We start from the raw sequence: 20747 nt of genomic DNA, 5'->3' as shown, positions 1-20747 counted from the left end.
TTACTTATTAAAAACAAGGGCTCTTGACTTGAAGTAGTTTAGGGGTTATTTTTCAACCAGAGTGGAACAGCTCATCAGGTGGCAGCTGAATCATAACAGGCTGTACTTTGTTCTTGAAGGCTAGAAGTAAACATGTCCCACCCAAGCCAGTACACGACCATTCAAAATCAGAAGCCCATCCAGTGCCTGATGCTCTTTCCCCCAAAAATCAGACTTCAAAATAAAAGAGCAGGAACCTAAGAGATGCAGCCAGGATGCAAAGGTTACTCAAAAGCAGAATGGTGATCAACAGCAAAATCCTAAAATCTTAAATTCATAAAATCACTTAAAATCAGCAGCAACCACCTGAGACACACTAAACTTCTGTGATTAGATGCAGGTTGTTTTCTTAAGCTTAATACTGCCAAAGCCTCCTGTGTCCAGCAAGAAATTAATGAGGACTGAGAGAAATTAAAGGGTCTTCACAATGTAACCATCTTTCAGCACTTGACTGTCGGTTAATTAATAATTTATTAATTATGAATGGAACATAGAAGGATTATCTTGATTGTGTTTGAATTTAGAGCTCTCCACATAAGCAATAACAGGAAATTGCTTGTTGCCTCCTTAATTTCTTTTAATTTCACAACTAAAAGGACTTTGGAATGTCCTCACTTTGAAGCCACAAACTTTCTGCTGGCTCCTGATTGATAAATGTGCAAAACATGTACAAAACATGACAAAGCAGAACAGGGAACATTTATCACTCCAAATTGTTCCTTAAGCATATAAACCATATTCAAACATCAGCTTTCAAATGCTAAACCAATGTGTCCTCTTAACTCAGTATTTATATCCAGCCCCTTTTCTTACCGAAATACCTGTTTTTCTCCAAAGCTGCTCTGAAGTGGGTTGGATACAGTACAGAAAGATCCACAACCCCAGCCTGAAGACCAGCAAAAGAGTAACACACATAGAGCTCCAACTGTAACAGTCCTGAACTGTACAATTTGGTTTTTTAACTGTATTATATTCTATAATATATAACTTGAAGGAAACCCCATTAAAAAAAAAAAAAAAAAAGCCTACAAAAAAAGTCCAGGTTAAAAAGAACCATCTTACCAAGAAGATGGACAGGCTATAAGCCTTTGGTAAGCTGGACAATGATTGTACACAAAACATACTGTAGAGAACCAAGAGGAGATGGTAGAGATCTGTAAGGCTTTCTACACTTTTATTCTTCTTCTGGTCCAACACATCTTTTGATCTCATTCAGATTCAAGGTCATGTCAGAACAGTCACAAATTAATTTCCAGTATGTGCAAAATTAAAAAATATTTACACAGACAGATAAAACTGCAAAAGTAAAACCACAACTAAGGGCCAGGGTCGTGCGTTAAAATATTTCTTCAGAACTTAAGAGACAACACTTTGGATGTATCTGAAAACATATTCCAACCTTTTAAACCAAGGTACAGTTTGTTTCTACTCATAAAAAGGCTTATTTGTTAAGGAAAATTAAAAGAGGATCTTTCTTATGAACATCAGCTTTTTCCTTTCCACTACAGTCCCATTTGCTGACAGACTTCTTCACACAGTGACTTTCTGTATCTCCTCTCCCTTTCTCCCATGGTCACTGTGCTGGTTTTGCACGGGGGCATCACCTGAGAGGAGGAGCAGGGGGGCTGTTTCCTCTGTGGGCTGTGGGCACCAGTTGGAGGGCTGATTTGGTGGTTGCCAGCTGTCAAGAAATCAGGTAACAACCGCCTGCCCCCCGCTCCACAGCCTGGCTGGGCAGGGATGGGGGAGACCACCAAGGCCTCCCCTGCTTTCAGCTCGGGGCCCTGATGGCCAGGGGAAAGGGAAACTTTTGCTAAGATCCTAGTTTCCTCCAGCATAGCCCAGCTCTCTTCACCTTCTGGATGCAATTTGAACCCTTCTAATGTTCGGATAAGACTGCAGATCTCTTGAGCTCTGCTGAATGAGAAGAATAAAGCAAAAAGTACACTGAAGTCAGTGAAGAGAAAGCTAAGTTTCCAGATGGGAAGAGATTGAAAAGATGCTATGGATAGGTTAGCTAGCTGAAAAACCTTTTTTGTGAGCTATGGGGGGACTGGACTACACTGAAATTCCTTTAAATTGTAGAAAACTATTTGGGGGGCTGTAGAAGTGCTTAAGGAAAAAGATCCTATGCTCTGAGGGAATAGGGCTCTCTGTTCTGGAGACTGGAAACGTGGACAAAGACATTTGATAGAAAAAGTGATAAAAAGAATTTTTGTCTTTGAACAGCTGGCCCTTACAAGTAATGCCCATGTGTGTGGCATAACCCATAACACAGTTGTGGAAAGACTGTGAAGATGGGAAGAAGTTCCATAATTTGCAAATTTTCCCCAGGTGGATGCAAAGTGTAAAAGGGAAGACACCCCCTATGCCTAAACCAAAAATGCAACTTTTCTCTAAAGTGGACTGAAATAATTATTTAAGTGGAAAACTGACTGAAGTGTTCTCTGCATGTTGTTGTTAAGAAATATGGAAGCTGAAGGAGGGGGGAGGAGGGAATGATCTAGAAATCTTATTCTGAAATTTTCTTTCCTGTGTTATTAATAAATTTCTTCTATATACCCTTTTAAGTTTTAGGCCTGCCTCATCTTTGCTCCTAAATCCTATTTCTAAAAGGAATTGAATATATTAAGATTGGTAAACCCAAATCAAACCAAGACAGTCACTCACTCTGTTACAGAAAAAAAACCACCTTGACTCTCACCCCATCTTTGACAGCAACCTGACATGGATGTGAAATACAGTAACTCTGGTATCAGAGACACCATCCTGAGTCACTAGATAACAGTAGTGACAGGCAGATGCCAGTAAAAGGAGATATCTTCTCCATGACTTTGAAAAGCCACTGAGTAGCCTCTTCCAAGCAACCTTCCCTGCTTAATGATGATCCAGGATAACTGCTTTGTCTACAACCGAAAATGCACAGGAACTGTATTTGCCAAAAGTCCTTCAGATGGAATAAGAACAAAGAATGGGAAGACATTTCTTAAATCACTAATTCCAAAGAACATGGATTTACACATCTGGATTGAAACATTTTGTTTTGCAGGTACAGCATGTTTTCTTCTGTGGAATTTCCACCCAGACATTGCAGTGCTGACCCTGGAGAAGCAAGGGCAGAATCGAATCCAATCCCAAGCCATGGCTGGGTTAGGCAGCCTCAGGTGGTTGGTTGGATGGAGGATGACAACAGGCTCAGGGTAGTTTTTAGAAAGTGATCCATGTTCAAACCAGTGTTCACAGCTGATCCTGTGTCTGCTTTGGAGATGGAGCTGTTGTAACAACCACAGTGGATACAGCTTTAGTAGAGCCAGAGACTGTTCCCTGCTGGAGATGGGAGGCTGGAACTGTTTGAATTCGTACCTGTGTGAAATGAAAAGAAAAAAACCTTGTCTCAAGAACAACCTGATGACACAATGACTGCACCTGCACTGTGCTCTGGTAAAGTACCTGCCTCTGCTGCCAACAAAAACTCAGTTATCGGAACAACACCAAGCACCAAAACCACTGCCAGAATAGAACCTATCATAACAAGATCATTCCATCCATTGCCCACATGAGATGGTGACAGGAGATTCCAGAAGAAGGCCTGAAAACTAGTTTGAATAAAAACCTGTATGTCAGCTGCTTTTGGACATTTTCAGAAGAAGGACCTGGATCCATTGGATAACTCACTTCTACAGACTTGTAATGACCAGCTGTCAATGGAGATTAATTATTTGGAATTATGGAACACTAAGCTTCCAGACAGAAAGATGGATATGCAAAGCAGTTATGTGATCTCTTCAAGAAAAAGTGACCCACAGAAGCCAAAATACAAAGCACTAAAAAGATGGCTGAGTGTACACAAAAATCCTGACAGAACCTTTGGCTTTACATTCATTAATTATGCTGGCAGTGCTTTAAAAAAATTAAAAAACTTTATTTGGATGGAGAGAAGGTAAAGATAATGATAGACTCCATGTCCTTAATGCAGGCACTACAACCAAGCTGTGTGCCTGTTCTTTTTTTTTTTTGTAACCCCATGGATTCAGTCTAAAGTCCTCATGGAGATGTTACATCATAAAAAACCAAATAGGTTGATGATTCTAGGTGCCCTTACCTGTGTGGCCTGGCCTTGCTGCTGCAGCTGCTGTAGTTGCTGTGCAGTCAGAAAACTCACAGGCTTGTTCCCAGCAATCAGTTTAGTCCCTGCTGGCATTGTAGTCAGGATGATATTTCTGCCTAATCCACTGATGCTAAGGAAAAATAATTGTTGGAAGGTTAGTATACAGCACAGCAGGTTTGATCTTTCCAACTCCAAACCATTTTTCAATTGCTAGTAGATTATAGTTCTACCACATGTATTAACCCTTTTAAGTAGTGGCTTTTATCCTCCCATAAAATTGGCAAATACACTAATGACAAATTTATGTCAGTATTTATAACTGATAGAGAATTAATTCAGCACACAAAATCACACTCATTAACTCTGGACCATGCACATCACTGGGTTAGCCTGATCAGATCTGAACACTTCTCAATGCAGAAAACAGCTGAGCACTTGAAATATTAACCAAGGGAGACACGATGAGAATTTATGGAAGAATAAACAAAAAGCCTTCAATATCTGAATACCAGAGGAATTCTCACTAAGGCAGTTAACTTCTCTTGAATAAAGAGATGGCTTCAGATTACAGATAGTTTTCAGTTCATTAATTCTTGCTCAAGCACAGAGAACTAATCAAACAGCTGGTTTCAAGGCACAGAATGTTTTTTCTTGGTGTATTTGCTAGAACCTGTGTCTCAAATTAAATAACTAGAATTTACAATCTCATTGCAGACACGATATCCACTCAGTTTCTTGCAGCTGATGGACCTGTTAACAGACTGCAGCCTCTACAACAATTCCTCTAGCCTATAGCCTCTGTTTGCTTGCTCCCCAGGAACCCACTGAATACAGGTCTTCCTCAGCTGATTTCTAAAGCAGAACTATGAGGTGCAAAGCACTCACTTGGCGCCGAGGTTGCCCTTGATGATGGGAGCAGTGACCACGCTCTTGCCCTTCACTGGCTGGCTGATCACTGACAAGGGCACTGTGATCCGTGCTGGAAGTTTGCCCTGGGGAATGGGAAGAACACATGAAGAGTCATGGGGAGCTCAGCAAAGAAACTGCCCGACAACATTGGCTGCTTTGCAGGAGTCCTGTGAGCAGAAACCAGCAGCAGCTTTGATTATTAAATCTATGCTCCAGTTCAGGGCCCTTAAAATTCACCACCATCTCATTCACTACACAGCTGTCTGAACCCTGAAAATCCACATCATCTTTGCACCACAGGATTCATGATTTTGATCCTTGGGAAAATACCACAGTGTCATTTAGCTTATGTAACTGCAGTATAGTTTATGGTGCCTTCAGATTTGGGCATTAAAATAGCTTTAAAGGGGAAAATCAGTAAAAAAGCTAATACAAGTAGCAAGCAGTTCTAGTTCTGAATGTTCTATGACACCATTCCATGGAAAATTATTGCCAAGATGTGGGGCAAGACACAGAGCTGCATGAAGTAGGGCTTCAGATATGCAAAGTTTATTTCATTCACTTGCAAGAGGAGATAAGGGAAGTATCTGACTTTTGGGGGGCATTTAACTGCAATTAATACCATAAAATGAGTTGCAGACCTATACCCAGAATACAAGTTGTGGCTGCCCCATCCCCAGAAGTGTTTAAGGCCAGGCTGGATGAGGCTTGGAGCAACCTGATCCAGTAGAAGGTATCCTTGCCCATGGCTGGGGGTAGGACTGAACGAGCTTTAATGTCCTTTACAACCTGAATCATTGTATGACTCTGCCATATTAATTTGAGTCTTTGTGGATGCAAAGAGCAGTTTTCAGCCACAAAACATCAGTGTACTCTGCCACCCTCCTTCATTCCCCACCCCAGTGAGAGCTCAGCATTACTCACTGCCTGGGATGTAGATACCACTGTGGTGCTGACGGGCACCTGCCGCACAGCTGTGGCTCCTGTACCGATGGTTATGGGGGTCCCTGCAGCTCCTGAGGCCACAGCAACTGCTTTGGACACTGTGGCACTCACGGTGGGTAAGGAGGTGTGGCCTGTGCCAGCAACACTCATTGCCGAGGATGATGGCGCCTGCTTAGCATGTGTTGCTACAGTGATGGTCTGCCCAGCTTTGGGAGGTATCACCCCCAGGCCCTGCACGATTCTGATTGTGGCAGCTGGCTTGGCCTCCGTGGATGCCACTGTGGTTATGGCTTTGCTGTTCTGATCTGCCACAGTCACACCCAGGGCAGGCATCAGGCGGAAAGCAGAGCTTGTCGGCTCTGCAGTCTTTAAGTCAGGAGTCACTTTAACCACGGTGCCTCCAGCTGGGCTGGAAGAGGCAGGAGTCACTGTGCTCGTCTTGGCTGGAGACTCAGCAGTCTGGATAGGGTTGGATGTCATGTGCAAAGTCGCAGAGATGCCTTTCCCACCAGCACTGCTTCCCGCAGCTGCTGTGAAGAGGTCCTGAGTCAGTTTGACAGTAGTGACTTGAGACTTGGCCAGGGTGGCCATCATGTCTGGAGTAATGCGCAGCACCGTTTGTCCCTTCGCGTCTGTGGTGATGGAGGATGGGGGCAGGCGCAACACGTCCTTCCCTTGGATCCGAAAATTGGTCGCTGTGAGTGGGATGCCACTTCCAGCCTGGGTCTTCACGCCAAGTTGTCCTGTAATAGCCACCTAGGAGAGATCAGAAAAATGGTTCTGTCAAACCAAGACAAGGTCCAAGGCACACTCAAAGCAGAACTTCCCAACAGGATAGTATTTGCTCCCACTGGAATGCAAGTGGAAAGATGGGCACTCAGCACACTACTGAAAATGGTTCTGGTCGCGTATAAGAGGTATTCCAAATCCCATCTGAAATAGGAAATACTTGTCAGCTAGATTCTTTTCCAAAAAAAAAATGATGGAGAGATCACTAAAGAACCTGCACAAAAACATCTTTCACCTGTATGTGGAAAGAGGGCTCAAACACACAAAACCAGCACTGCCCATTAACTCACACACGACAGTTCCTAAATGTTCACACCTGCACAACAGGAAACAATCAAGTTGTGAAGTCCAATTCCTATTATCTCCCTCCCTCTCACCTGCTTGATGATGTTCTGGCCAGCTACATTCTGAACGACAGTGGTGGAGGAGGTACTGGCAGCAGAACTGCCTGGAGAGCTGGTCACTGGCTTCACAGCAGGGTTGGGCACAGCAGGCAGCCCTGCCACAGTGACACCTGCCTGGCTGGCCATGGAGCTTCCTGCTCTTGGTACCTGCACAGGGCTACTTTGAGCTTTTACAGGCAGAGTCATCACAGCCTACAGAAGAGAGGAGGAAGACTATGAGCAGACTACCACAGTAGGAACAGTCCAGTGATTCTTCTTTGTATTGTGTTAGCTTGCAAGTTCAGAAGAGCTCACAAAAATTCCCTTGCAAGGATTCCAACTGCTTGGAATTGTAGTGAGGTGGGTGTCAGTCTCTTCTTCAAGGTTAACAAATGACAGGACAAGAGGAATTGGCCTCAAGTTGCATCAGGAAGGTTAACTTGAATACCAGGAAATTGTTTTTCACTGAAAAGGGTGTAAATTATTGGAACAGACTGCCAGGGCAGTGGTGGAGTCACCATGCCTGGAAGTGTTCAAAAAACATGTGTGGATGATGCACATGAAGATATGGTTTAGCAGTGAGCATGGTGATGTTGCTGTGTTCATGGCCGGACTTGATGATTTTGACAGTCTTTTCCAAGCTTAACAATTCTGTGGTTCTAAGTTCTATGGACTTTTTACATAATGAACAATTTAATGATGTCAGGTAAATAGCTGAAAAACAGAGCACTGAACAGTATTGCATACGTAAAACAGTTTCTGTGTTCTTGTCTGCAGCTAGTGAATGCTCCAAATGAGCACAGAATGCATCACACCAAAACACTGCAAGTCAGATCAGATGTCAGAGCTACTCTACCCCTTCCAACTCACCTGAGGGAGCACTTTGGTTTGTGTGGCTGTAGCTGGAACACGGATTTGAGGCACTGATGTGGGCTGCTGCTGCTGCTGGGCAACCCCAGGGGCTTGCTGGGACATGGCTGGGAGGCTGGACTGGGCAGTGACCATGCGGACCTGTGGCAGGCCTGAGGAGCTGCTGTGACTGACCACACGCTGGGGGGGCGCTGACCCTGGCTGCGCCTGTGAGCTCTGAGCCGGGGACAGTAACGTCCCCAGCTGGGGCATGGTGGGGGAAGACACCAGGAGAACACTACAGAAAAGACAGAGCCAGTAGATAAGCAAAAATGTAGGAAATTCACACAATTACAGAATCACAGAGGTTGGAAGAGACCTCTCAGATCATTGAGTCCAACCTGATCCCCAAGTGACTGATCCCCAAGTTGTCACCCAGCCCAGAATACCGAGTGCCATGTCTACTTGTTCCTTGGACACCTTCAGGGATGGCGAACTTCACCACCTCCCTGGGCAACCTTTCAATGTCTAACCACACTTCCTGAGAAGAAATTCCTCTTGATGCCCAACCTGAACCTCCCTTGACACAGCTTGAGACTATGCCCTCATGTCCTGTTGCTGTTTCCTGGGTAAAGAGTCCAACTCTCACCAGCCTCCAACCTCCTTTCATAGAGTTGTAGAGAGTGATAAGGTCACCCCTGAGACTCCTCTTCTCCAGGCTAAATAATCCCAACTCCCTCATTAGTGAATTATACAAATTACTGAAAAACAGCCAGCAGTGACATAGGTGACGGAAGCAGTACCTCTGGCTGGGTTTTGCTGGTTCTGACCCAGCACCAGATACACTCTTGTTGACCATAGACACTGGTGGGGATGAGATGGCTGTTGCTGGCAATGCAGGTGCAGTTGGTGTCACAGGAGTCACAGGAGTTGGTGGCATGCTGGAGTCACTGAGGCTCAGCTGACTAGGCTCTGCTGTGCTGGTGGGGAGGGCTTTCACAGCACCCTCCTTGCTACTTGACTTCTACAAAGAAACCACATCCAGCATCAAAAAATCTGGGGTTGGTTGCTGCACTCTACACCAGGCTGAGCACTTCAACCTGAATTCTGTATGGTGATTAAGGATGCCCTGCTGCTAAATCCTGAAATCAAACATGACTGTCTGACTGCCTTTCCCCAGGTGCAGCCATGGATGAATTAGCGTGTTTGGCTTCTCCTGCTCTCAGGGAAAAGTGCACCTCAGTAGTGACACACATCTCCACCTTGGTTTATGTGTCAATAGACAAGTACTTCAGACATATTTAATTCAGACATCCCAACTCTGAGGGCTTCAGTGCAGCAAGGGGGAGAACAGGTGTTCCACACACTCTGTTACAAATTAGCCCCAAAAGTAGATCTGAAAGACCATCTCTTTGATAGGGTGCCCAAATGAGAAGACAGTAGTGGAAGCTGGGTGGAGGAAAAGTTCCTTGTTCATTTTGTGTACTGACATTCATATACATCATGAATTGCTAACTCACACATGGTATTTTTCATCACCTGCTATGGATGCAGAATTTATGGATTAAATTAAGACTAATCTCCTTCTCAATCCCAAAAGCTGCTGTACAGCCCTGAACAAAGAAATCTACCATTTTAGCTGGAGGTTTTGGCTTCTGAAGAGCTTTCTTGGCCTTTGCTGCAGCAGCTTGAGCATGATGGATCCGTTCTGCAAGGAAAAATTAATGGTTAGAGCTCCTGAACACAAGCAAACAGATTTAAGGAAAAGGCTAAGGAAGAGTTGCAGATTCTTCTTCAGATATGGAATTAAACACAGAGGCATGTAACAGTGCAAAGAAAAACATCTAGTAAATTAGTTTAAAAGGCTGAAAATATGACACAAGAACATACATCTGCAGTTCTTGCATGTGGGGTGGTATTTTTCAAACAAATGCTTCAAAGTTACACACTGTTTTCTAAGACTCGGGTTTAAGTGCTTGACGGATTAACATGAGCAAACTGACTAGAAAAAAAGCTAGAATGACAATTAATGTTCATTATCCAACTATATAAACATTTTTAATTCTTAAGATATCATCAACCCAGCTTACCAAACTCTTCCTCGCTCCTGTCTCGGTGCAGGTAGATCCACAACTTCCGCCCAATATCGTATTTCACACAGGGATCTTTCTCATAATGCAATCGGTCCAGAGCACCACTAACAACAGTGTTTACCTGAAATTCAGAATTCACAGATTATAAGATATCCCTTGCTGAACTAGCCAAAACTGATAAATAGAAAAGTGATCCTATTTGGTATAAAACCTGAGTAAGCTGCGAGGAATCTCCATCTGAATGAGAACTGACTGAGGGCAGATGCTGTAGCACAGGATTGTGTTTGCCACATTGGGTTAAATGGAGCTTCCACCAGAACTCTGAAAATTGACTATTCCTCAATCTAAAATGTGAGCAGTTCTATGACAGTGTTAACTCTGGCTTTTCTAGCTGGTTTTTCATCATCCAAAGTTGGTGCAGATTTGTAGCAGCTTGCCTCAGTAGTACACTCCCTTTTGTAGTAGCTCCCTTTTGCTCATCACAGCAGCATAAAAACTACTGGGCCTTTGCCACTGAATAATGCCTGGGTCCATGCAGTGTATCTTTATGAGAATCTGAGGCCAAACAGGACATCCAATTTACCTGAGCACTTGTGACATCTGGAGCTAGGAATTGGGAATCTTTGAGCAGCTCACAGATTTCAGCTCGAGTTCCCTCTCCATTGGGAAGGCGAGCAGCAGCATCACGAACTGAAACACAAAACCAGAGCTTAAGCTTCCAGCTGTTACTGGGCAGTGGTACTCAGGTACTCCATCAGATATGTTTTGAAACTGCTCTATTACCCTTACTCTCACAGTGTCTACTTGCTCACTAAAATTCAGCCCCTAAAATCCCTCCAAATATATTTAAATATTTTAAAGTATATTTCTTTAAATATATTTAAAATTAATATAGTATATTTAAATATTTTAAAATACATCAACTGTGACAACTTTGAGTACAGCATTCAACTCCTAAAGCTGTTGTTGAGGGGGTCAGAGGAATGTTTTTCTTTAAAAAAGTTATTTTGGCCATGACCTTACCAAGGGACAAAATAGTGACATATGCTGGTCTGTCCGAGCGCAGGAGAGAATGTTCCCGGGCTTTGTTTAAGGAGGTTTCCTTGTCAAACACCCCCTTCACAGGACCCACAACTGACTCAAAGCCATGCATCCGGAAGGTGAAGGCTTTGTGGGGCTGGCTGTAACGGTAACGCTCCTGGAGGTGGACACAACAGGAAACACAGCAAAGCCTTATGCTGTATTACAAGGTAAGTTGTTACCATTCTCTAGAGAAAGCCTTTTTAAACTAAAGGCTCAAATACTGCTGTATAAACTTATTTTGGATCGAGAAAATCACAAACTCCTTCATGCAAAATACAACGCTCTACCTAAGCAAGGTGTGCAGGTGCAATGCGTTCACTGTCAAGCAGCTGTGCAGACTAGAGAGGTGCCAGAAATACAAGAGATATACCTTCTGTCCCCTTTCTCCATTTACCTGGCTAGAGAGAGATTTCCAAAATTTAACTTATAAATACTGTACTGCAGATAGCACATGGTGACAAGGGAGAAGAATCTACATATGTTTTCCCTCTAATACCCACCTGCAACTACTACAGGTAACTTGAGTGGATGGGTGCACTTACTGACACTTTTTGCTTGCACACATACATTCCCAAAAAACAGAGAGGCAAGTCATCCTCTGATGGTGGGGAATGGCAAAGGAGACAGCAGGGTTGGCACCAAACAACTGACACTATCATTTTGTTAATTTTTATCCAATTATTTTTTACCAAATTAATTTTATCCACTGGAAGTACTGATGGTTTTGAAACAAGCAGCTGGGCTATGTCATTAGCAAGCTTTATGCAAGGCCAAGATACCGACTTCAAGGCAGAAGGAACTTATCAATTCTTCACATTAACTACATTTGGCAGTATAAAACTGCCATACCACACAAATTCTCCTGGCTAAGTGTCCAACTGTTCCAGCAAGTGCCTTTAAAACGAAGATTCTCTTCCTACCTGTTCTTGAAACACCCGTTTCTCCTCTCCAGTGCTAGGCCGGACTACATAGTCAGTTCTTCTGAAACAAAGGGCACCATCAGTTCTGAGCACAACAAGCCCACAATAGTCCCAAAGGATGAATCCCCTCATCCTTCTGTAAATTCTTTTGAAGAAATTCTGAAAGCATTTATGGTAACAAAAGTAAGCCCTGCAGAGATCTTAAAATATGCTGCATGCGCTACATGAAGGCAAGCAAGGACTATAAATAATCTCATTAACAGAGCCTAAGCTAGATTGCAGCTTTGCTCTGATAATATATGTGAACTTGGATAAAATCAGCTGACTTTATGAAGTCCAGTTACCACATTTATAAAATCAAACTTTTCTCCTGTTCCATGTAAAATTGTTTTAAGATCCAGAGACACAGGGCCCAAATCTCACAGCTTCAGCAGCACTACAAAGGTCTTCAAGCAGTGTTACACACTTACACTCTGGGTAGTGGCATGGCATCTGAGCTGTCTTCATTTTCCTATTGAGAAAGAAATGTCAGTGTTGGGTAGAACACAGTCAGGTTTTGTGCTCCTAGAAGATGATTTCTGTCTGACTCACTTTGAAAAAGGACTGGTCTTTGGTCTCCAGCCAGAGATGAAACAGTGCTGCCAGTTCCTTCTCATGTTCTTGGTAACTACCTAGTAAGAAATAATGAAAATGTAAAAATGGAAGTCTTTTAATCGTTAGGAAGCCAGCTGCTTGCAACTCCCAGTCCTCTCCTGTTCCCTTCCCTCCTCAATTCATCACCAGTCACAGATGTTCAAACTGCAATAGTTGAACACCTCCAGTGCTAAATCCCAGTGATTCCCCTGTACTGGTACAAAGGATGGTGCTTCAACTCCTAGCACTGAAGGCAAGATACTCTTTAGGACACAGTCACCTGTTCCCACTCTCCAAAGTAAACCCAGTTACTACATCCATGAGTAGAAACACTTGGCTACATAACCTCCACCAAAAACTGTGAAAGGAATCAGATGAAAAGCTTCCTGACTCCAAATCTCTGCCAGTTTAAGCCTGTAAATATGATCACTAGAATCACCATAGTTAAGAATGGAAAATTCTGTGTAGTAACTAAAGGAATGAACATAAACACATAACATCTGTAATTCAATCATTATGAGCCTGAGCACATTGATCATCAATTTGCTCTTTGGTTCCCACTTTTAAAAATGAGAATAGTATCAGTTTGCCCTATAGAGAAGCTTAATTCCTTTGCAATTGCAATAAATTGTAATTACTCTGAATCAACAGAAGGTATGCTCTACGGAAGGGAAAATATGAAAGTGTTCAGACAAATTTGAAGGCTGACAAACTGGTAAAGTCAGCAAGAAAGAAATACAACCCAGTGTCTTTGTTCATTTATGCTGTCTGCTGCTGATACTGATGTCTTGTGAATACCTCAAATCCAAACCATGTATTAGCTCAGCTAAAAGAAAATAAAATGCCTAACAACAGAATTAACAGTTGTTTGTGTTTCTCTCCAGTCTGCAGCAAGATGAAAAGTAAAGTCCTGGAGAAAACAACAAACTTTTACTATAGTACACATCATAGAAGAATACAAGGTACTCACCAAGCAATTTCCACTGTTGAGTTTTTTCCTTGAATTCAACAAAAGGTGAGAAGCTGGAAGGAGCATCTATAATGACAACTGTGCATGTCAGAGACATGATACAATTGTCCAACCTCAAAATCCTACTATGGTAATGCAAACTGTCAAGTTAAAGACTCACAATGGCAGATACAGCATTTTAAACGATGATGTAAATGCATTTCTAAATTTATCTCTGCGCAGAGGGAAGGTGAGCACCTCAGAGTATAAGGGCAAACATAAGGAAAGAACAGTACAGGATAATGAGCCTTCCAACAACAGGATGTCAGCTGTTCAGTATGTACAGATCAGTTATTTAGTGCATTGGTATGAGAAAATTGCCAGTTGAGAACTTTATTTTCAAGCTTAAGAGGAAAAAGAAAAATGAGGCCCCAGGGATTGTTATTGTACAATGAAAATTCATGGGCTCGTGGGAAGAGAATTTGGGATTTAGAGTATTCACCAACATTAGCGACAATATGCTGCAAAGCCACCACAATCTACTCTGTCTCTGCCTTTAAAACTTTCCACTAAGCAAATCAGAACCACAGCATAATTTAGTTTGAAAGGAATGGCTGAAACTCAACTGGCCCAAGCCCAAGAGGGCCAACCTCATGTTTCAGTGGATTGCTCAGGGCATCATCTAGTTAATTTCTTATTATCTCCAAAGACTTCATACTGTGGAGGAAGAGACTAAGTCCTTCCTGCTTCAAACACCCTGACTGAAGACACAATCTGAACATGAGAAACTGTCTGTCTAGAGGCAATTTCACAGACGTTTCCACATACTTGGGAATCACACTGGGTCATATCTACTATCCACATGCAAAACAAGTCAACAACCACAACCAAGACATGTCAGCCTATCACAGAAATGCTTCCAGCAATATAAGAAATACTGTGGCAATGAATGAAAAACTGATTTGAGCTATAATGCAAATCAGCACTGACTAGAACAGAGGAACAAGCACCATTAGTATTTTTAACATGTCTTCTTACCTCTGCTGTCGCCTGCCAAATACTGCAATGCAGGTAAAACCAATTCAGACCAATTAGGGGCAAAGGAGAACCAGTTATTTAGTGCACTGGCATGAGAAGATTGCCAATCGAGAACTTTATCTTCAAGCTGAAGAGGAAAAAGAATTATTTTAATAATGATTTCACACTCTAAACTATGTCTACACAGAAGACATACCAGCTGAATATACGCAGGGGACAAAAATTCTTTTAGGTATGTGAAATAACTTCCTGACTTTTTCAAGTAACCATAACACCAAAGAAGGGGAAAACACTTGCCCATCTCTGCCCTTAACATATAAAATATATATAAGTATGATCTATAGAATGGGTATGGAAAGACTCACAGATTCAACTGACTAAATTCATGAAACATGTTAAAACCAGAATGTGACAGCACTCCCACAGGGTTTAATTTCTTTAATACGCAAGCTAAATCTTATTATGATTTACAGCAAAGTAAGTCTGGAGAAAAATCACTATTACAAAGCTGTAAGTTCCTCTATTCTTTGATTTTGTTTCTTGAAAAGATTCCTAGATATGTGGGTGGTTCCTTACCACAGAGAGAGTAGCGGGTCCTTCCAGAAATAGTATCTCCAAAAGAAGAAAAAAAAAAGCTGGATGATATTTCATTTATTTCAAAGCCTGGTTTAATATCTTCAAAAGGTCTTCAGATGAAAGAGAACAAAAGCAGAGTAAATTCCCTGAGTAAATATTCACCTCTGCATACAAAGATGAACACCACACATTTCACGCATCCTAAATTGAATAAAAACACAGCCTGCAACAGTCCCACAAAAATGTGAGCTGAAACATGTTGCTTTTTCCATCCATGCAAGGTATTCAGGACCCTATGAAGCACTTACTCCTCTTTGACAGATGACAGAGGGAGGGGGGAAAAATCCTGAGACATTGATGGGAGTCCATCTGCATTGCCAAGAGAATCAGCCAAATCTTCCACTTCAGATTTAATAATCTTTGGCTTCTTTTTTTTCTTATCTTCCTTGTCCTTCACCTTTTTCTTGAGGGTTGCAAGGTCAAATAAGGCTTTGATAAAAGTTAAAAAGAAAAATTAAGACAGCTTCCTACTACACCTTAATGAGAATCATAAATTATTTAAGTATGTATCTAGAAATATATGTTGTGCACACTCGTTCACACCTCAATCATTCCAGCTTCCCAGCTGCTATCATAAATCTTAACCTTTCCCCTCAACAGAAAACCTCAAGCTTTTAAACCAACATATATGAAATGAAAAAGGCAAAGGATCCACTGACTTGCTAAGGAACCTTTTCTGCCAGCATTCACTCGAGTCATGATGTCCTCAAGGGTCAGGTCTGTCGTGACTAGATCAGGGTGATCCTACACAGGACAGAGGGAGAGAAATTAAACTGAGAAAGGATGTAATATTAAGATAGCAAGGTGAGGAAGTACGCAAGTACTAAAATGCACCAAACTCAATCAGGATAAGCTTATTAAATTATTTACTGCAATAAAAGTTGGGAAGTCTTCTAACCTTGAAATCCAAAATTCTGTCTCCCCAAAACACATAATCAAAATTACAAAATCTTTCTATCCAGATAAACACAGCCAGTAGCTGCATCTATACACTGACAGTTGAAGCCAGGTGCACACAAAAACAGAAATAATTTTGTCACCCAGAAGTACCCTGATCTTTCTGGCAAAGAGGTAAAAACACCAAAGATAAAATGTGGTCCCACCCCGCAAGACTTTTTGACATCTTACAGGCTGACGTTTTCGTTTTTCATGGTGTTTCTTCAACATCAGCTTTAAATCGCTTTCCCCAAATTCTATCTTGTCTGCAATGAAAATAATTATTTGAAGTTTTTCCACTATCGTTACCTTCCACACTTCTTAGAATGCCATTTTCTATCCATTTACACTTCCAGCAATCTCCAAATTCAGTAACTCATTTCTTCATATATGAATTTCTTTCATTCATTCATTCATTCATTCATTCATTCATTCATTCATTCATTCATTCATTCATTCATTCATTCATTCATTCATTCATTCATTCATTCATTCATTCATTCATTCCTACATTTCAATGCTTCATTCAGTCATCAGATTTCACCACTGATGCAAGCATGGAAGAGAAAAGAAGCCAGAACCAGCCTGAAGAGTTTGCAGAATTGTTTACAGTCACTTTAGGAGGGATTCTCAGGTATTTTGAGCTGCACTATGCTAATGCTTCAATCACAAAAGGTAAAAAACAACAGAGGAATCAGTAGTATTACAAAAACTACAACTCTTGTGTTCAAACATTGGCCTTGTAAGAAGAAACAGATTTAACTGGGAAAAAAGCCAACTGTTGTGGAGACTGCAAAAATGAAGCATTACAAGATTTCCCATCAAACAACAAATTTTAAAGGTGATTCCTTGCAAGGTCTCAAGGTAATTCTTCCCCCCCCCCTCTATTCATACTGACTCTTTGTTTGATTTTCACCTGCAGTTTTCATGTCCAAGGTTGACAGTGTGGGGATCACTCTCAGGGGAACTGGTGGACTTGAACAACGTGCTGGAGAACTTGGAGGCCAAGAGATTAGATCTAAAACAGAGATATAAATTTACTTCTGCAAGACCCATCACCAATCTGTGTAACTATTACCATCAGATCCCAGTCAAAGCAAGTAGAGGCCAGAATCCAATCTTTTATCAAAGGCTCTGTCCCCACATCAAAAATGTGTCTTTTTCCATTCATGCCTGGAGTCTTTAGTTCAGCCCAAGGCATTACCTTCTTCATCAGAAGACAAGGTAGTGTCTCCACACTCCTCCTTTACTTCCCTCAGGATCTTCAAGTAGCGTCGATGTGTCCGTCTGTCTCGCTCTTCTGAGTCATATGTCGGTGGGAAGTGCTTTCTCCTTAGGGTCATGTCAGGGCCTCCTTTCCTGGCTAATTCCAGCAAGTGCTGAAAGGAAAGATTCATGTGACATTAATTATGTCACCTACAGTGCTGTAAGCCAGGACAAGTAAGCCCAGCTCAGACACTTCCAGCAAGGTTACCATGTGATGCCGTCAGCACCTCAGATCTGTGCAAGGGAAACCTTAGGAAGGATCAGTATCTGCTACACACAGGGTTTTAAATCTAGCATTTTAGACCATCTTTTAAAGGGGAGAAAAAAAACCCAGGTGAAATTTCTACATCTTCTTCTGCACACATAATCTGTCATTTTATGTGGACTCTTGAGAAGAACTTAAATCATTAGTGTGAGATGTAGCTTCCACACAAACATATAACAACAAGGAACACTGTCTCTTTTGAAAAAAAACATTCTACCTCTCATAGCTACAGAGGAAATAACTTCCTATGTATTCCTATGTATTCCACAGTGTTGCCAATGAAGTTGTGGATGCCCTATCCTTGGAAATGTTCAATGTCAGGAACAACCTGGTCCAGTGAAGGGTTTGCCCATGCCAGGGGATTGGAATGAGATGAACTTTAAGGTTTCTTCCTACCCAAACCATTCTGGGATTCTCTATTTCCCACAACCTTGTAGGACATTTTAAAAAGACAGACTTTACAGCTAGACTTCTTCATCCCTTCATGCCATATGTTTCAATGACTAAGTGTAAGAAAAAATAGATGAACGCAAAAACATTTCATTTGGCAACAATGTGCTCACAGAAGTATCCACAGAGGAAGACTTTACCTGGGATTTGCAGGCAAGTGAATCAGAGGTTTGGATCCACATATTTTCTAACTGTATTTAGCAACTGTACTTGTTTCAGAAATGGTAAACAAAGGCAGAATGACTTACAAACAAAATAGTAAGTTGTAAAGGGGCAAATGCAGGAAGGGGGTACAAGGTGGACATGAAAAGAAGACAGGTACACATAAGTGAGCACTATGAGAGTTACACAACCTGAAATTTGCAAATATAACAACAGGTCTGGAGTTTTCTCTGGGCCACTGGAAAATCCAGAAATATTACTCATTCAGTTCATTAAAGGAAAGGCCTCAGAGAACTGTGACTGCACCAAGACACTTTTTCTAAAGACAAGTTATTGCAGAGCACCCTCACATTGCGGGAAGCGAGGATCTGCTTGAGCAGCCTGTAGAAGTACTGCTGCTGGGCACTCAGGTAGCGCTTGTACTGGGACTTGTAACAGAGCTGCCGGTACTTCACCACCTCAGGATTGAAGTGTCCATCTGTAACAAAGACAAAACATACACCTGGGTTTTCAGCTGCTAGCTGAGAACTTGCCCTAAACCCGCAGGGAAGCTCATGAGGCTGACTGACCCCGGAAGAGTTTCTGGGCAATGTGCAGAGGGTTCCCAAACCGAAAGTTCTCCCCACTGAACAGCGCTGAGATGAGCTTGTTCTGATGCTCTCGGTTGTTCTCGGGGAAGTGAGGGAGGAATTTCTTTAGGTGCTCTTGCTGCTCATCTGTCAGGACCTCCTGCCACGTTGACAAGCTGACAACCTCAAAGAAAATCTCAGGCTAAAGAAAGAAAGAAACAGCAGTAAAGAAAATGCAGCCAAGACCTTGACCATTTTTTAGCCCTTAATGCTTTTTAAGTAATACCAGTCATCAGACAGCGTTTTATGAAACACAGGAAACAACAGAGCATAAAAAGGAAGGGTCAAGAAATTGATACTACTAACCAGAAAATAAATTCAAACCTTGTAACAATCTTCTTAAAGACAATTTAAAAATAATAAGAACATAACATAATTGATTTAAAAGATATTGTGAGATTAATCAAAGACCTTCCAAAGACCTTCCTGACACTTTTTCCAAGGCAGTTGGGAACACCTCCCCTTTTCAGTTTGTTCTGTAAGCCCCCAAAATGGAGTTAAACATGTCATTTATACAGAGGTTATGAAGTGAAGTGTCTCAGCACTACTCACATCCTCTAGGAGGTCCTCGGGCAGACTGACCCGGGTGGTGCCCAGCATGCAATCCTCCATGATCCGTGTGCAACTGCCCTCCAGCACCAGGGGGTCTGTGAGCATGTGATCCAGGGAATCCATCCTCCACCCCTCCTGCTCATGGACAACGACAGCAAAACTCTCAACAAACAAAAATTCCAAACATACTTCCAAAAATTCCAACAGATACATCCATCCTGATGTGAGGAGTGATGGAGGAGCCACCTTTGATGGGTGGTTGTTTAAATGGAAGCTATAGAGCTGGCCTACAATATCTGTATACATATATAGCAAGGCTATATATATATATATATATATATATATATATATACACACACATATACACATACATATATCTAACCCATACATACACACACAAGTATACATACATAAAGAAAACACACATATATAAGCATTTACTCTTAAATTACAACACAGGTCATGCCAATGCTTTTGCACATAGGTATGCTGCGAAGTACAGCTGACCCATCTCACTTTCCTTCCCACCTGCAGGAACTGTTTTCAACAGCAGGACAGACTACATTTAAATACTGAAGGGTGGTTTTAAGGTGTAGAACCGAAGGTCAGGTCTAAGGTGGGGGTTTGTCTCAGGCTGAACGTGTGATAGGGCCAGGAGCCTCGTCCCCTGCGGTGCGACACAGCCGGGCCGCTCTGAGCTGCGAAGAAACGCATGAAACATGCGAAATAAGAAAACGGCAATAAAAACCCGCAAAAAACCGGGTGGGATAGCGAAGAAAACAGAGAAAACAGGTTTTTTTCCTACCCCTCACGCGACCCGGCCGAGAGCGGAAGGCGGCGGCGCTGCCGCGCCTGCGCGAACACCCCGCCCCGCCCCGCCCCGCCCCGCCCCGCCCTACTGAGCCTGCGCACGGCCCCGAGTCGCGACAGGCCGCGATAGCGTAGGGAAGTGCGAGAGGAGCCTTAAAGATACGGTACTTGTGGGGTGCTGAAGCCACCATCAGTCGCAGATTTATAGAGCGGGACTGCAGTCCTGTGCAGGGGATTAGTCATTGAGATGCTGTGCTAATATTACAGTGAAGTGGTGAAAGGCTGAATATTTTGAATTTGAAT

The 20747-nt window shown here is 42.4% G+C and overlaps 1 protein-coding gene across 1 annotated transcript; it reads right to left on the bottom strand.

The window, feature by feature from the left end:
• Nucleotides 1-1196: 1196 nt before the first annotated feature.
• NFRKB (nuclear factor related to kappaB binding protein) lies at nucleotides 1197-19965 on the bottom strand. The gene is given in 27 exon segments (XM_079326727.1): nucleotides 1197-1615; nucleotides 2706-3402; nucleotides 4142-4277; nucleotides 5033-5139; nucleotides 5981-6757; nucleotides 7168-7386; nucleotides 8044-8320; nucleotides 8826-9046; nucleotides 9654-9730; nucleotides 10113-10236; nucleotides 10699-10805; nucleotides 11139-11313; nucleotides 12119-12179; nucleotides 12589-12629; nucleotides 12710-12789; nucleotides 13722-13787; nucleotides 14739-14865; nucleotides 15315-15371; nucleotides 15373-15424; nucleotides 15623-15803; nucleotides 16034-16118; nucleotides 16503-16576; nucleotides 17227-17328; nucleotides 17515-17689; nucleotides 18804-18931; nucleotides 19023-19224; nucleotides 19635-19965. Coding segments are annotated over 26 exon segments (4083 nt in total). The 5' UTR covers nucleotides 19941-19965; the 3' UTR covers nucleotides 1197-1615; nucleotides 2706-3276.
• Nucleotides 19966-20747: the final 782 nt, after the last annotated feature.

The sequence above is a fragment of the Erithacus rubecula genome (assembly GCF_903797595.1).
Source record: "Erithacus rubecula genome assembly, chromosome: 25".
Taxonomy (NCBI): Eukaryota; Metazoa; Chordata; class Aves; order Passeriformes; family Muscicapidae; genus Erithacus; species Erithacus rubecula.
Note: the sequence above shows the minus strand (reverse complement) of the source record. Positions and strands in the feature narration are given on the sequence as shown.